At 42.5% G+C, this 17,096-nt stretch overlaps 6 protein-coding genes across 6 annotated transcripts; 4 read left to right on the top strand and 2 right to left on the bottom strand.

The window, feature by feature from the left end:
• Window positions 1-365: 365 nt before the first annotated feature.
• FMAN_02067 (uncharacterized protein) lies at window positions 366-2,918 on the top strand (the record flags this gene model as incomplete). Its single annotated transcript, XM_041826156.1, has 4 exons — window positions 366-2,221; window positions 2,282-2,473; window positions 2,545-2,715; window positions 2,768-2,918. The coding sequence occupies 4 exons, from the start codon at window positions 366-368 to the stop codon at window positions 2,916-2,918; spliced, it is 2,370 nt and encodes a 789-aa protein (XP_041677425.1).
• Window positions 2,919-3,465: 547 nt separating this feature from the next.
• FMAN_02066 (uncharacterized protein) lies at window positions 3,466-4,627 on the top strand (the record flags this gene model as incomplete). The annotated part of the gene is made up of 2 exons (XM_041826144.1): window positions 3,466-4,001; window positions 4,054-4,627. 2 exons carry the CDS (start codon window positions 3,466-3,468, stop codon window positions 4,625-4,627), a joined length of 1,110 nt encoding a protein of 369 aa, XP_041677424.1.
• Window positions 4,628-5,179: 552 nt separating this feature from the next.
• Window positions 5,180-6,669, top strand: FMAN_02065 (uncharacterized protein; the record flags this gene model as incomplete). Its single annotated transcript, XM_041826133.1, has 3 exons — window positions 5,180-5,554; window positions 5,607-5,754; window positions 5,804-6,669. 3 exons carry the CDS (start codon window positions 5,180-5,182, stop codon window positions 6,667-6,669), a joined length of 1,389 nt encoding a protein of 462 aa, XP_041677423.1.
• Window positions 6,670-7,197: 528 nt separating this feature from the next.
• FMAN_02064 (uncharacterized protein) lies at window positions 7,198-7,644 on the top strand (the record flags this gene model as incomplete). The annotated part of the gene is made up of 1 exon (XM_041826122.1): window positions 7,198-7,644. One exon carries the CDS (start codon window positions 7,198-7,200, stop codon window positions 7,642-7,644), a length of 447 nt encoding a protein of 148 aa, XP_041677422.1.
• A 1,781-nt stretch (window positions 7,645-9,425) lies between these two features.
• Window positions 9,426-9,877, bottom strand: FMAN_02063 (uncharacterized protein; the record flags this gene model as incomplete). The annotated part of the gene is made up of 2 exons (XM_041826111.1): window positions 9,426-9,596; window positions 9,689-9,877. The coding sequence occupies 2 exons, from the start codon at window positions 9,875-9,877 to the stop codon at window positions 9,426-9,428; spliced, it is 360 nt and encodes a 119-aa protein (XP_041677421.1).
• A 1,761-nt stretch (window positions 9,878-11,638) lies between these two features.
• FMAN_02062 (uncharacterized protein) lies at window positions 11,639-13,800 on the bottom strand (the record flags this gene model as incomplete). Its single annotated transcript, XM_041826100.1, has 2 exons — window positions 11,639-13,149; window positions 13,212-13,800. 2 exons carry the CDS (start codon window positions 13,798-13,800, stop codon window positions 11,639-11,641), a joined length of 2,100 nt encoding a protein of 699 aa, XP_041677420.1.
• Between the last annotated feature and the right edge of the window lie 3,296 nt (window positions 13,801-17,096).

Below are 17,096 nucleotides of genomic sequence, written 5' to 3'. Positions count from 1 at the left end.
TCTGAAAATCAATGTCTTAGCAGTGTTCTGTAAATGAAAGCAAAAATACAATCTAATGTTATTTACTTCGGTGGTATATGAGCCTGGCGTAAAGGTAGTGATGCTCTCGCTCCTATCATGTACATGGTTAATAAAGATACGGTACACCAAGATAAGCTCTGCTGGGGGAGCCGAAACTTGTTTTAACTCTGCTAGGGGCAGTTGCAGCTTCATCCGAGCTACCATGCCCAGACCTTTCTAGCCGTAAGTATAAAATACCAGGCGCCCCCCCCTTTCTCACTGTGTATTCCAACTGTCTACATTTATTGCCACTTTATTCACATACGCAGACACCATTCTTGAAGATCCCTCTTTGTTCAGAAACCATGCCGGACATCCAACTCGTTACTTCAATATTCCAGGCCGTTTTTGCCGCAGCGCTAGGGCTGTGTGTCCTGGCGTCCCAATTTGAGCCAGCTGAAAGATGCTGGCGAAATTTGAAAACAATCGCCTATCTCTTATTTGTCAATCTTATTATCAGCATTCTCAACTTGGTCGTTGAATTCTTCTATGCTGGCGGAATGCCTCCAGCCCTGAGGCTCTTCGCGAATGTCACATATACACTCTCACTAGCGGCAGAGACGAGTCATGTTTGGCCTGTTACAGATAGAGAGAGGAAGACTCTAAGACTGGGGCAAAGGACCTATCTACTGTCCTGGGTATTCATGGCCCTCTTTGACGTACTTGGTGTCATAGACCTTTCACAAGCCCATCACTCTCAGACTTTCGCGTTTAAGCTATCGACAATATGTTTACGACTTTCCCACGTTATCTTGCTCTTCCCGGTATATATGTATCCTGATCGTGGCCGTTATTTCGATATCGGTAATAGCGCGGGTACCGACGATGTCGACCAGAACAGAGACCTGGAACAGCAAGAGCCGGAACTGGCTATAGTGAACCAAAGCATCGAAGACGCCATCGATGAGGCCGGAGGGTATTGGCCGTGGATGAAAAAGTTCTGGGTTTTCAGCAGCTGGGTTTGGCCGAGGGATATGCCATGGAGGTGGAAAAAGTTCTGCGCCTTGTCAGCTATTCCACTGAGGCTTTGTGAGGTGGTATGCAATCTTACCGCACCCCTCCTCTTCGCCTACTTTTTCAGCACTCTGCTAGAGCAGCTCCATGTCTATAAGGCTATTCTAATATGGGTGTCCTATGAACTGTTATCTTGGTTTGGCGGATGGAATGGCCTTCGTTGTCTGCGAATGCTCTTCTGGAAACGTTTTGAACTTGAGCGAAACGCGGATGTGAAGGTTAAGGCCTTCAAAGGATTAATGCGACAAGAGGCAGCCTTCCATTCTGCCAACAATCCTATCATCATGAACACCGCAGCCACGATGGGCACCAGTGTTTGCGAATGTTTTGATTTCGTGTTCTATGAATCGCCCGCGCAGATCTTGGAACTGGCCATGGCCAGCGCCATTATATGGTGGAAGCTTGGCCCCCAAATATGGCTCCTGCAAACCTTCTCAATAGCCATCGGAGTCATCGTTACCCTTCGTGGGAAGCGGGGCGCAGTGCCCATATTCGACCTGCATGCCGCCTGCATCATAAAAGCAAGACAAATAGGACAGACTGCTTTGCAATTCTGGCACAGCATTTACTCTCACGGACAAATTGGCCATGAAGTCGAGACGTACACAGAAGCCACGCATGCCGAGAGCACGTCACTGTTTAGCAGCTATAGTTATGCCGCGTACTGGAACATGGGTCTAGGTCTACTGAGTACTATTACCGGAAGCGGTAACATGATTTTCCTCCTTATCAGCAGCAGCAGCTTGGAGGAAGCATTACCGCGAGCTATTTTATTCCACTTATATTCGAAGCACTTGGAGAATCCGATCCAGTTCTTTTCCAATGGCTTCCAGAATGTATTCGATAAGTTCGTGGCAGCAGACCGACTTCGCCGCATGCTTGAGATCGTACCCAAACTTCAAGACGGGACAAGCGGACTGACTGGGGCTGGTATAAGATTTAGAAATGTTTCCTTTAGCTATATACCAGATAGGTATGTGCTGAGGGACCTGAATCTAACATTCCAGCCAGGGAAGACCACAGCGCTTGTCGGCCGGTCTGGTGCCGGGAAAACAACTATTTTTAACCTACTATTACGGCAATATGACCCTGTGAGTGGAAATATTGAGCGAAATGGCCAAGACCTCAAAGACGTGGAAATGGAAAAGTGAGTTGAGTCCCTCTTAGCTACGCGAAGCCTACCACTTATACTTGAGATAAACTGTAGACTTTTAGAGCACACTGCTGTCCTGGAGCAGAGTCCCCACATATTTGAGAAGAGCGTCTACGGTAACATCCGGCTCAACTGTCAGGGAATCTCTGAAGAAGAAGCCCAAGAGGCTTGTAAGAAAGCAGGAATTCATGAGGACATCATGAAACTACCACAACAATACAGCACCATGTTAGGCCAGGGAGGATAGTAAGTCAGACTACTTCCATCTTTTGAACACACCAAGAACCAACTGTACTAACCTTTTAAACTTTTCATAGTCCACTGTCCGGAGGACAGAAGCAACGACTAGCACTTTCGCGTGTGTTCGCACACCAGGGCGATCTAATTTTATTGGATGAGCCTACAAGCTCTCAAGACGTCGAGTTGGAAGGGATCATCAAGGAGGCTGTCAAAGAGCTCGACAAGTCCAAAACGGTTGTCATCAACACGCAAGTCATCCTCTGTTCCACGACGAAGGAGAAATACTGACTCTTCATTTAGGCACCGTCTCTCTACAATAAAGAACGCCGATCATATTGTCGTTTTCAGACTTTCAGAAGAAGGTTATGGCGAAGTTGCCGAAGAGGGTACTCATGATGAACTGCTGAAACTTGAAGGCGTCTACTTCAGAATGTTGAACAAGTCCACCTAATGTATAACTCGATGTTAGTTCTACGAAGGTTTGGAAGTAGAGCTAGTAAAGAGCAAGGAATATTCCCGATCGAAAAAGGTCATATGGAGGGAGCACATTCGAGACACTCTAAGAATCTACGTACGCTGAGCGTATATACCCTCTATGTCGTTGTCATTGTACTAGGAAGGAATTCCTCACGCTTCCAGTAAATCGCAAAATAGGTTTAGACTCATGATAGAACCTCAAACTCGACACGGCAGATCGTATGTGTCAATTCCACACAGGAAAAGATTCATTGGGCCGGCTGGTATTGGCCCAAAAGTTGACTCTGAAGGTGATTGAGGCATAAACGGAAGACGTCACGGTGGCGCACCAGATTAGGGAGGTCAACCTACGATTGGATATGAATCGGTAAACTGCAGGGATGTCATGGTCTCCTCAATTATCCAAAAATGTTGGATAGTAGGGCATGCTCCGCGTACCAGCTTGTATAATATGTAGATAAATAGAGAGGATCGCCGCCATGCTTTCCATGGCATCCTTTCACCACATATCATCGAATATCATGAATGAAGAAACATCTCTTTTGGCTGGTCCTGTTCGCGGCACGGATCATTTCCGTTATTCCTTACCTTTCTTTGTTAAGCTTTTGGCTTGTATCATGCTAGGAATACTCCCTTTGTTTGATCATGTGATTTTCAAATCTCTTGATTCTATTTTTGGCAATCACTTCGATAAGTTATTTTCCGTCTGGAGATTCTTTCTCCCGTTCATTTGCGACCATCTACAGGCCGGATGTTGGCGTCATCTACAGCCAGCACTGGAAAATGTGGCATATTTTTGTTTAATCCAGGGAAAGGCGTTAACATCGCAAGCTGCCGCAAAGTCACTCTCTGTAGATACCGTTTTGAAGGGGATTGTGTTAAAGGCATTGCCTACAGCAGTGGCAATCGGTGAAGCTTTGAACATCCTGCTGCCTTGGTGGCTTGCATTTTTCATTGTGATAGCTGTTCTCTTTTTCATGGGATCCACATCCTACTTTATTTTTATTCCTCTGGCAAAGAAGATACAGGAACTCAAAGCGAAACGAGACGCGGCGAGGTAAGCTCCCCCTCCTAAACTCTGAATCAGAAATCTGATGAGCAAGCAGAAGAGAAGAGCTAGACGACAGCTTTGAACAAACTCAGTACGTTGCGTGCCTGAAGCTAGATGCATACGTGCGCGACCTCGAGCTGGCAATTCTCGTCTTTGGGCTCATCGCCTTTATTTCGTCTGTGGAGCTTGAGGGAAATGAGCGTCAGTATTATCGACTTGTTGCGAAGCTCTTCTCAATGCATGAAGCATTCAATAAGATGGCGCAGAGCTTTTCTAACGCCAAAACAATAATAAGCCTACCGAAAACATGGAAGAGCCTCGCCACGAACATATATAGGGCCTGTGGGGAAACCTGGAAGGTTCCGCCAATGGCGTTAGGAGAAGTGGCGGAGTTTCAAGCCTTCGGTCAGCAACTTTTCTGCGTGTTCCAAAGGTTTCCCACCACTATGAAGCCGCTTGAATCGACAACTACGATAGACTTGGAAGCAAATATTAGTGAAACATCAGGATGGACGGGAGATACATCATCGTTTTTGAGTACATTGCGCTTATATAAGATTGGGAATCAGATCCGGGGTCTGACTATCTCAACCCGCGGGCATATAGTCCTCGATGGTATTATATGGCCTTAATCGCTGCTGGTAATAATGAAATGAAAATCTGGCTACCAGAAGTTCTATTCCTTAATGTAACAAGCTTTTCTGCTCTTACTTAAACCCGTTAAACACCAGCCCTACGCTTATTCTTTTTCTTCTACATTCCTTCACCCGCTGAACCGCCCGTTCCAATAGAAGCCAGATTTCTTGTGCTCACTAAAACTTACCTTCTGGCTATTCATTCAGCCTGATCAGATTACAAAATGGATCGCGGACGTATATCATTTCTTCACGGGCTAATCAGTGTGTGTTTCTGATGATGCTCCCAATAGGCATCATGCCAGTGATTAGGCGTTCAATGATCATACCTCATTAAGAGATTACAAATTTCGGCCTAATGACCAAGATTGTGGAGGTTGTAGCCCACCTGATCGAATGAACAGAAGGAATGGTTGTTTTAATTGGAAAAGTGAAAGAGGGGGCGAGAGAACGTCTTCAACTTTAACCGATAAACTATGTCTTTTCTTCCACAGTTGAAAAAACATTATCAACCAAGTTTCTCATCACTTACTTAAAACACTCTCTACGATGGTATCGATGACAGAGGAAGGGGAGGTATTGAGTCTTTTACTCAACTCTATTGGCCTCGGCGTCTTTGTCCCAGCCCTTCGCCAATTTCCCGGTTATTTCACGTCGCTTGGTTTCAGTCCCGTTGTCACAGTTACTTTACTCCTCGCTCCTTGGATCGCCTATAAGGCAGTGTGCTTTATGTGCGGCTACCTGATGATCGCCGTTGAGATTTCTCCTGGCGATCTTGTGCGTGCTGCTGAGTACCTATCAACTGAAAATGCATCCTGGAGCAGGGAGACTATTGCGATGCTCAATAGAATATCGCGTAATGAGCTTCAAACTGGAAATTCAAAATCTGGCAAATACATCGCTTTCACGTGGTCGTCAATGAGAGTGAGTGGCACCTTCGATGGCATACAAACGGACTTCTTGCTTACAAGCATAGAAAATAGTATTCTACCCTCTATCGTCATCGTGGTTCTGGAAAGACGGTAAAATATTCCGAATTCAAGGGCGTAGGGTTACCGAATATTATAATGCTGCACAAAGCAATCGTATAGAGTACACCTTGTCTTGTTTTGGGAACTCAGCAGGTAACCTAGCGCCTACCACAAAGGAATTACAACACTAATACTGAATAAGAACCCATCAGGAAGGTTCTCCAAACTTCAATGGATATAGTTTTCAAACATGAGAGGGATAAGACCAGTGTGTGGCACCCTAGGTATCAGTCCCCATCGCCAGAGTGGACTAGACTTGCCCTTCGCGCATCTCGACCGGCAGAAACGCTCGCGATAGATTCTAAAATACTAAGCAACACACTTGATGATATCAACGAGTACCTCCGAGCCGACGCCATGGAGCACTACCACACGAAAGGAATCCCCTACAGACGAGGATATCTATTTCACGGGCCTCAAGGAACGGGAAAGACGAGTCTTGTTCACGTTATAGCAAGCGTGTTTGAGCTTCCAATTTTCTGCCTTAGGCTGTGTGATAAGGCATTGACTGACGAATCTCTTGTTTCCTTGACTACAAATATGCCCCAGCGAGGGATTTTGCTGATCGAGGACATTGATTCTGCAGGCCTAGTCCGGAACCCAACGGGTTCCGAGCATGGGATTACGCTGAGTGGATATCTTAACGCCACGGACGGGTTCGCTGCCCCAGAGGGTCATATATTAATCATATCAACCAATCGTAGGGATTTGCTTGATGGAGCGATTATCCGACCTGGCCGTGTTGATTACGAAGTGCATTTGACGAACGCCTCCAGATCTCAGGCACAACAGCTGTTCAAAACCCACTATGGACTAACTGGCCTTGGAGATCTAGATTCGATGGCAGTAGAGTTTGCAGGCAATTTCCCAGAGTTTCATATTTCCCCGGCCGAAATTCAGCAGTACTTACTCAAGGCAAAATATCGGGACAGTCCTCAGGCCGCCATCAAGGAGATCGCGGAGTGGGTATCAGAGCTTGAATTACGTTCAGAATCTCGGAGGATATAAGATGGAATTATATTCTCTATTTATTTCTTAATTCATCCAGTCTTACATAATAAACATCAGACTGCCAGATAAATTAATGATATCAATTAAGATGAATGTGACTAAGATAATATGCTAGGGCAAGAATATTGTTAATTTACAATATACATGTACAACCCTTGAGATGCCGATGACCGAGTCCTCATTATCTTGTTATGTGCTATCTCCCAGGATACAATGGAAAGAGCCAGGGATGAATGCTAACGGCCCTAAAGGAAAGATCAATGAAGACTCGGTACTGCCCTCCTATTAGCCAGCTCATTTTCCTTAGAGCTTTTACTAAATGAGAATGTATCTTTGATAAATACGTCGATCATTCTATAGAGATAGCAAACAAAAAAGTCGAGCATAGCAACAAAGTCGAAACCAGATCCCCGGCCCCGGCAGGATAGACTGTTAAGGCTTGATACACGTGAGCCAGTTTTGGACTATAGAAATCAAATCTACACTAGGAGCAAGTAGGAAGCTCGGCAAAACACTGAGGATAAAATGCATTTACAAAGTTGGATTCTTCCCTTGTTTTGGCCACACACCGTGTTTGCAATTGCAACCACCCTGACGCCTAACGAAATCATTGATGCTGGCAAGAACACGATCGCATCAACTTCGAAAACACTAAAAACAGGTCCAAAACTATGCAAGTATCTTTCGTCTCAGCTTGTTCTGTATGCTGAAACCATAGGTCTATCAAATAAACAAAGAATCCTAGCGCGAAGCTACCTAGTGAACAGGACTTGGCATGATCTTTCCATTAAGGCGCGTTCGACCTACCGTACTACCGCCGGCTTATTGGTATCTACATGCCGACAAGATTTAGACAAATTATGTCGGGAGCCCCTCGGTGAAGGCAGGACCTACGATCTGTCTTGCGAACTCCAACGTTGTAATGGAGAAATGGCAACGCAGAACACTCCCATCGCGAAGCTTGAGAAATGAGGCTATTGTGATTTTGACACACAGATTCAGAGGCTCGAGGCCACATAAAATGAGTTGGGGGTTCGGTTCAATGCTTTGAAGAAGGTTGCCCTCGATACTGATGAACTGCAGTCAAGGCGCCATACAAAGAGAAAACGCTGATGTCACACTAGCTAGTTAGTACACATGACTCAAGCGAATTAGCAATGCTGCTGGTTTTAGATTTTCTTCCAAAGAAGTGCTTGTTACATACTATACCGATTCAATATGGAATTGCCCTACCAAAAGGACCAATTCGGCTGGCCCGATGGTCACCGAAATTTCAGACGTAAGTACATTCCTCCAGGACAAAGAGAGCTCTCATTGTCACATCCAGTATATATGGTAGCGCGGGTCGAAACATTAGCGATTATGAGCGTCATTTTTAGGGAAGATGGCAGTGATGAAAATTGCTGTGTATATAAACTGCTTTCTTCAATGATAGCCAAATCAAATGGAAAAGTCTAGAGCTTCCTAAAAAGGACTACCTAGATCTCCCTCTTCGATAAAGGGACATACAGTAACACGTAGTGAGCCCCCATGAAGCCAACGTACTTTGGTTCAATTTGTAGGCAGGCAAAGCTGTCAGCGGTGCTAATTCTCGACATGCCGTGGAATTGCTGCCGCTGCATTCAGGAATCAGGATACTGGTAATCCCTTTCAGTCCGTCCATCCATCCATACTTCATCACGAACTTGCCAGGTACTGGAATTATGGGATAAAACACGCACTAACTAACAACTTATATAGACTATTTCTATATAGTAGATATGTCACTAGGTAAAGTTATAGGTTTGTTAACGGTGAAGAGCCAAAAATAGCCGTCCATGTCATCAGAGGCCCCGGTGTTCGGAAATCCTGGCGGACAGACTCCCCCGTCTTTAGATAAACCTCTATTGAAAATCCCTGCTCGATACTTTCCAGCAATTGAGAACGGTCTTCATAACTTCCCAGGAACCCCTGTAGGCTAAGCCGCCAAATCTTGTGACTTCCAAGATATTGGATTGCCGTATAAGGATCTCCATCGTTATTGATCAACAGTCTAGGGTCCTTGAGTATAATCACTTCTTCTTGATAGAACGCTGAATAATTCAAAACAAGGTTGTGTTTCTCAACTTTGATCTCCTTTGTGAACTCATCACGATGACTTTTGTTCAAAGATTTGAAAAACAAATCTCGGTTTTCTCGAAGCGCATTTTCTGCGGCAATAGCAAGCGAGATGACTTTTTGTTTCATGGCTTTTGGCCGTTCAACGTCTAACCCAACAAAGCTCGTTAGCAAGCCGAGTTGATCCATCCGTATGAGCCATGAGTCGTTCTTGAAGACTATCCTTTTACACGTCATATTAGATGGTTCTGCCCGGCAGAGAAATGACCTGAAACCCATGTTTCAAAGAAAACTTGACAAAAGGCTATACTTCTAATAATGATATCACTGGAGAAACGCTCTACTCATACTCTACAAGTTCAGTTTTAACAATTGCTCACTAATATCGATTACAATGTAATGAAACAGTAAACAGTGCACTGCCTACAGTAAGTTTTCGTTGTACTTCCAGTAGGTACATAAGCACTATATTTATAGTTTCTTACTGATGAGTTCAGAAAAGGGTACAGTACGTGACTAATTTGCCCAGTTATGAATTAACGTTCTGGATACTGTATAATGATACCGTAGAGTACTGCATAGTAGCATAGCGATAGACTATGTTGGAACAAGAGATACACTTATTCTGGATGCATGCATACCGTACAGTAGAGTATTTACTGTATGAATTGAAATATGTAGACTTTCTTGTGAACATAAGTGGCCATTTTGGATGATAGTAAGCGACAATGGCTTGGCCTAGATGCACTTAACCCAGCCACACTAGCCATAATTGATCCGTTCTCAGAGTCTTCATGAAAGCCGCCCAGGCTTTTTACAAAATGTTTCTAAGCACGGATCATCTAAGTATAGTGCTTCCGCGTTACTGTAGTTGCTTCTCCTGCCTCCTTGCTTACAGTCATCCAAAATGGCCGCTTACATAAGCAAGAAAGTCGGCATATTTCGTCTTGTGATCTACTGTATGCAGGGTATTAAGAATAAGCGTATCTCTTAATATACATATCGCTATGTCGATATGTACAGTAATAGACGACGGGAAGTACGGTTTAGTCATCCTAAAGCAATAGATGGCAGACTTAATAGCCACATAGCCAATAAGTATGGCCATGTCAAATACTCTGTGCTATTGCATAGTATAGTCCTAATGGAGAACACCCTCATCTTCTCGGTAGTCATATCCATCCACTGATCCATGTGTGCAATAGAAAACAGTCTCGGCCGAAATTAGAGGCCGCTTTGCCTAATCAAGATAAATGTAAGGTAAGCTTTCGCGCACGGGTCACAGCCGTGGCCACTGTGACTTTTACACTGTATATTGACTAAAGATGCCAAAAATATGTCCAAACGTATGCCATAATCTCAACAGCGGCTGATTATGGATCCAAGTGTACTGATGTCATCATCCTTCTACATTCACAATAGAAGTCAACCAAAGGGAAATATTGATCTTCGTTGTCAAATGCTTATCCATAATGACGCCGCGAAGAGGTCGGTCACGCGCTCTAATTTGGCTTTTCTTTGAAGTGATTCCGAGCCAGAAATCTAAGAAATATTCTGGATAAATTCCCATGGGCTACGGTTCGGTTTGTACGCAAAAGCTTACCTTGCATTTGTTTAATTAGGAAAAGCGGCCTCTAATTTCGAGCGGGCCTATTCAGCATCTCACAACCGATATTTCAGCACGTCAGAGTTGTCTGAATGTCGTGTTCGGCTTTAGGGTAAGCATGCTTTCAGCGTAGGCTAATCCTAAGATGGAATCGATAACGACTGTGCTTGTCAGCCCTGTAGTGCGCTGCCTACAGTAAGCATTTAATGTACTGTCCTGTATGTAAGCACTAAATAGGTTCTTACTGATAAGATGTCAGCAAAGGGTACGTGAATAATTTGCCTAGCTATGAATTAATACTGCATAATGGTACATACAGTACCGTAAGCTTTTCTGGCATTTAAATACTTTCTGCCGACGGCTGACGCGGTAATTGAAACGGTCAATACAACTTCCCCGCTGGTACAGTTCTATATGGTATGGTACAGGTAAGCGCCCTACCATTAACAATAGCTGCTGAACTTCCTATTGCACATTTGGATGTTCGATTATCGGTAGGTTCATTAAATTGCCTACCCTCGACCAGTTACATAGCCGAAGTCAATTAACTGCTGAAAAAGAAGAGGGAGGAACGGAAAGCAAATGTCGATGAGAACGTCGTCGAGCTCGTCCATCGGGCTTAGGTCAGACCCTCCAGTTAGTTTTAGATATGTCAAAACCGCTGATATGGCGTTGCTTACTGACTGCCCGGGAAAGACCTCTTATTAATCTGCCAGCCCTGCAGTTGGATCGATGATGTAGTTGTGTAGGCAAAAGCACCAAGTATAAGATAGCCCCCGTTAATGACCGTCGTTGTTGGAGTCACCACCGTATACGGAAATATTGATAAGCTTTTAAGGACTCTTCGCTGTTGGGTTGGACCTATGATGGAGGGAATGGAAATTGTTATCCCTTCGAGGAGGGTATCTAGAGTTCTAGTCTCTGCGAATGGCCTTGTCAGATACTAAACTGAAAACCTCACTTTGAGCAATGCAAATACTCTATCTCTAATGTTGCCTCCCAGAAGAAAATAGCTAGCTCTTGCTAATGAAGTGGAAAGCACCTTGGCTGCATGGTAATGGTTTCTTCTTTTTTCTCAACATATTTGGGAGACCTGCTCGATAGAGGTATTCACGGGTGATTTTGATCATGAATTGAGCTAATATCTGAAATGTAAACCAAGAGTTCTCGCCGCTGTGAAGAAGTGGTATGGAACAATAATATAAAGAAATACAGTCATTGAGTGGGCGAAAAAGGTCACTTAGAGATGACCCTCATCCCTTCTCAGCCTTCCCTATGTAATTTGTTGAATTCATCGATCAACTTGCCACTTACCTCGGAATTACAAACCCACATGTTTTCTTCGCTCGGCCTTCCCCGGAACTGCACGAGGTACTTGTTATCGTCGCCGCCACGGCGATCTTGCTTTAACAGACTGATCCCACTGAAAAGGCCGCCATGTATTGCGTGATTCCTTTCATACTCAATCACCAGCTCGGTACTAATGTCGTCTTGTGCTACCCAGGAATTCTCTTCATCAGGATAGCCTTTCCATTGAACGAGGTATTCAGTCCTTGATCCTTTCCGCCGAGCTAGCAACGCTTCGACCTCAAATTCGTCTTGATCTTCGATAGTTGGTCCAGTGACTTTCGCCAATTTGCCAAAGTACCGAGCCCGGACAGCTGCTTCGGTACGTTCCGGTAGGGCTGCGGCAATCTCGGGCCATCCCTTACCGGCTTGCTTTAAGATCATTATCGTCCTATCTTCGGCTGAAGTCCAGCTTTTTCTTGACCTATTTGTAGATAGGCTGCTTGGTTGCTGTTTGCGCGGAGACAATTTCTGTCGCTTACTAGCGCCTCTAGATCTCATCTCAAAGGTAGCTGAACTCAGCTCGATTCGTACGGAGTCGGTCGCATCTGGGGCAAGGCAAGGATGTGAAATCTCTTCACAGAATCCAGTCACACAAAACGTGGTTTCGTCTCCAATTCGAACGCATTTGAGCATGGCTTGATGTATAGGGAATTCCTCGAAGTAAGCGCACGGTTGCTGGGTCTCATTGGACTGACGTAGATCGCCAAAGATGTTGCCGTCACCCTCTTCGGGACATCGCGGCGGGCAACTCGACCGCATTGCATGCTTCAGCTCCCCTCGTACGGCTTCCCTGTCGCTGTCATATGCGTCAATAGCAGCAACGGACTGGCAACGCTTTCGAAATTGGATACGCTCATCATAATCGCTGTCTGGACATGCAAGGAGACAATGAGGAGTAGGACTTTTGTTTACCGCCGTATTGGTACTCCCCTCAAGCGACGACAATGTCCGTTTGGAAATATTCTTGCGAGCTTCGGAAGGGGCGTCATTAATCTTGCGGCTATAGTACGACACAGTGGATTGTTTATCTTGGCTCGCTGCGACTTTGACACGAGGATGCCTGATGCTAACCGTCGTGTCTATCCTCGAAAGCAAAGTACTGGGCAAAGTACTGAGCTGACTTTGTGTAGTTGAAAAATGCTGCATAGATTGGCCATAGTCTTCTGATGGTTGGCCTGGGTTTATGTCAAGGTTTTCCAAGATCGACGTATTTGGCCTTTTGGTCTCCGGGATTTTAGCTTGTGTAGATGAGCAGGATAACAATGGATCCCCAGGCGATAAGGTGTCGCCAAAACTAGTTGATGCTTGGTTCCATGCTGCGTGATATGGGGATGAGAGAGTTGGTGATTTGGAGACATTGGCAACGCCGGTGTCCTTATTCAGGTTGCTCTGATCATTCCCAGTGATACATGGGGGTTGGCCGACTGCTTGTTCCGTTAACCCTACTCCTTCCTCGAACTGAGAAGCCAAACTCTACTAAACTCACTAGTCTGTCTTTGCCTCGCGTCCGAGCCATGCCGTGTAGAATCGGGTGAATCACCGGTACGAAGACGTACGTGTTGAGGGGAGAACCCAACATTTAGATCCCCTGCACCATGGTGGTTGATTGGCGACTCGGCTGTGGGTAGTAGCGTAGGCACTCGGTCTGCTAAAGTTTCCGCTTTGGTAGCATGGGTAAGCGAACTGAAGTCTGGTGTTGGCAGCGACCCATGCGTTATTCTCTCAAATTCACCCTGCCGAAAAGGTGGTGTTGGTGATGCAGCTTTCAGACTCTGAGGGAGAGGAATAGGCGGGAGATGAGCAGTGTTTGCAAGAGACTGAGGATAGGAGGTGCGATTCGGCTTTGGTGGCAGCGTAGGGGGTTTGGGGGGAAGAAGTGGCCTGGCAGAGCGTGACAGATATTGTGCAGGTCGTGGGGATTGTGAAGCGGGAACTGGGGATGATGGAGGGAGTTGTGAGAAGGGTAAGTGTCTTAGAGTGGTGGATTGGGAATGTTTGAGGGTGTTGGGTGAGAAGAAGATAGCACGATCAAGATTGATATTGGCATGCTTCTCCTGTCTTGAAGTGGCGAGCATGATGCGAAAAGTGAGAGATGTATTAACTCCTTATTCAAAAACACAGACAAAAATCGAGGGGAATGAATTGTGTGGGCGCTAGCTAGGAATCGGAACGGCTGTCAAGACGGGGCGTGTCGACCTTAAATACTCCTGCTGAACAACCGCCCCATGACATGTGAGCGCAATCTTCAAAGTCAGGCACAATGCCGCGTCCGCTGCAGGCTGTTCGTCAGCCCCCAGACCAGCATTTAACGCGTCACACATCCAGGCATGCCCAGTACGGGATCGCGTCGTTAACCAGGTTGTTTGAGAATATCCTGCGTTAAGGCTTTTGATCCCTGCCTGAGCGATTTATGCAGTCCTTGTCGGTGTAAGGCTTTGGTGGCACTTTCGCATGAAAGAGTGCCACGAACGTCTACACTTCCCAAATCACCTGCCAGAAGCTTCGTCCCTCCGGGGTAGGATATCCTCTGAACTCTACCCTCAAGTCCGGATTATGGATCTCCATACCAGGGCTATGACGACCCTTACAGTCCATATACGCTTTATGGGTGAAGAGGGCTGTCGAGGCATTCAACTGATGATGGTATAGTAGAGCCCTCCTGACAGCCGGTCCGATTCCTTGCGCCTCACCGCCCCCTTTACTGTTTCGCGTATGTAGGCTCCTTGCGACGAGACTGGATAAGCTGGCGTTACCCACGCTTGTGATAGTGTGGTAAGGGGCGGTAAAGTTGATACCTATATGGTCGGCGATTTCCTCTTTCGCACATATCCGGTACGGATGAGGCTGACGTGTCATTGGCAGCAGGGCCTCGCTCACGGCGCTCGAATGACGAGCACCACGATTGAAAAAAGCAACGCTTAGACCGAAGAATTGTCCATCACCGCCTCACCACAATCAACGACTAGGCAGCCAAGACGGGCCACTTTATTGGCATCCATCCAGCGAAGGGATCACGCAATATGACAGTGGGCTCGGCAAAGGGCGCAACCGGCCTGCACGAGCATCAGCGGTGCGAAGAAAGACTTTTCTCCTTGTTCCACCAAGAACACAAGGGGCCAAAACGGCGTGGGAGGGATAGGGACAAGGACAACGAGGATGCGAGCGGAGGTGGCACGCTCGAGTCGGCATGCCCGCTGCATACACGCGACGCGGGCGCACGGGCACAAAGAGGGAGGTGAAAGGGGAGGCCCAGAAGAGAGAGGGAGAGCGGGAGGTGAGAGGGGGGAAGGTGGTTGAGATGGTTGAGATGGAAAAAGAGGAAGGAAGAGAGGGAAAGTACAGGAATAGATGGTCGGGATTATATCACAATGAGGCTAGAGGCGAGGAAGGGCGGGGAGGAGCATTTCATGCGGAAGGGGGCGGCGCTAAACCCGATAAGGAAGGCCGCAACACTAATATAATATAAATTAAAACTGGCAATAAGCTATAAGAAATTATAAAACTAAAAATCTATAAAATAAAAGCTATTTAAAATATATATAAAAATAATAATTAAAGGGAATACTTAATAAAATAGAAAAACTACCTAAAAAATAAAAATACTTAAAAACTACTAAAATACCTTATTAATGCCTAATAACTTCTAAAGAATTTTTATTAATAATAATAAAAGAATTAAAAAAAGGAATATTTATAAAAATAGAATTTTAATTAATTATATTTATAATACTATAAAATTAAACCTTAAATACTATAAATAACTCTATTTAATTAATAAAGAAACTACCTTATTTCTTTAAAGACTGTATCTTATAAAAAAATAATTTATTACTTTATTCTTTAAGGTAATATTTTATCTTATAAATATAAACTAAATAAGCTATAGTTTCTTTAAGAGCCTCTTTAGCTTTTTACTTATTTTCTTTTAACTTTTTATACTTTTTTATATTCTTTAAAACTATAAGGAAAATTAGCAGTTAAATAGAAAATATAAAAATATTAACCTATAAAAAGTTATAATATTAAAGCTATTATAAATTACCTTAATATCTATATAATTCCTATAGCAGTTTAATTTTTTATTTTTAGCCTTATAAAAAAGATTATAATAGAAATATTAAAAATATAATATAATATAATTATTAAAATTATAAATATATTATATAAAAGTATTAAATTTAAAAGTTTTTATATATTTCTTTTTAAAAACTTAACTTAATATAATAATTAATAGAATATATATAAATAAAAATAAGTTTAAGTTAATATATATAAATATAAGATTAATAAAAATATAAGTAAGTATAGTCTTAAGAATAAAACCTAAAGAAAAGAAGAGATTATATTATAACCCTTATAGTTATATTATATATACTTTATAATTTTCCTTATAAACCCTATTAATTATAAGTAAATTAAATAAACCCTTTTTAATCTATTTAATTTAATTAATTAAAATAGAATTAAAACTTTATAGTATTAATTTAAAACTAAAAAATTAATATTTTAGTCTTTAATAAAAATATAAGTAAGTACTTTATAAATAATAGTATATAGTTTATATTTATTTATATTTCTATAGATTTAGCCTACTAGCTATTAATAAAACTTCTTTATATTAATTAAGCTTAATATATATTAAATCTACTATTAAGAGATATAATACTTTAATAACTGCTTAGTATTATACTTTATATAATCTGCTAATAATAAACCTAAATACAGCTTAATTTAATATAGTTAGATCTAACTGTTATAATAAAGCCTTTAGACTTTTAAGTAGGCTTTTAATAAAGGGTAGCTATAGTAAAAATAGAAGATATTCCTTAAGGCCCTTTATTTACCTGGCTTATATAGTAAATAGCTTTAAGATATTAAAAAGTAATTAATAGAAATACTGCTTACATTAAAGAAGATAGGTAATATATAATAAAAGGAAAATATATTAAGTTTTATATAGGTTTAAATAGGTTACTAAAAGTTAATAATTATTAATAAAGGAGGGCAAAAATAGATTATACTATATAGTATATAACTAGTTTATAATTATAAAGACTAGCTAAATATTAATATATTATTAATATAAATAAAAGATAATAAATATATATATTATATCCTTTTAGTTATATAAAATTAATATATAAATTAAGTTAATTATAATTTAAAACTATAAAAGTAAAGCTAAAATAAATATAAAATAATAATAAGATTTAAAGGTTAAAAGGAATTAAATTAACTTTATTTATATAAATTAATTAATAAAAGTTAATTTAACTTTTATTAATTAAATATATATATTTAGATATATAATTAATTAATTTTATATTTAAAAATTATAAAAAAAGTAATATTAATAAAAAAAACAGTAATT

The sequence above is a fragment of the Fusarium mangiferae genome, assembly GCF_900044065.1.
Source record: "Fusarium mangiferae strain MRC7560 genome assembly, contig: FMAN_scaffold001, whole genome shotgun sequence".
In the NCBI taxonomy this organism is placed as follows: Eukaryota; Fungi; Ascomycota; class Sordariomycetes; order Hypocreales; family Nectriaceae; genus Fusarium; species Fusarium mangiferae.
This window is presented reverse-complemented; position numbering and strand designations above follow the sequence as displayed.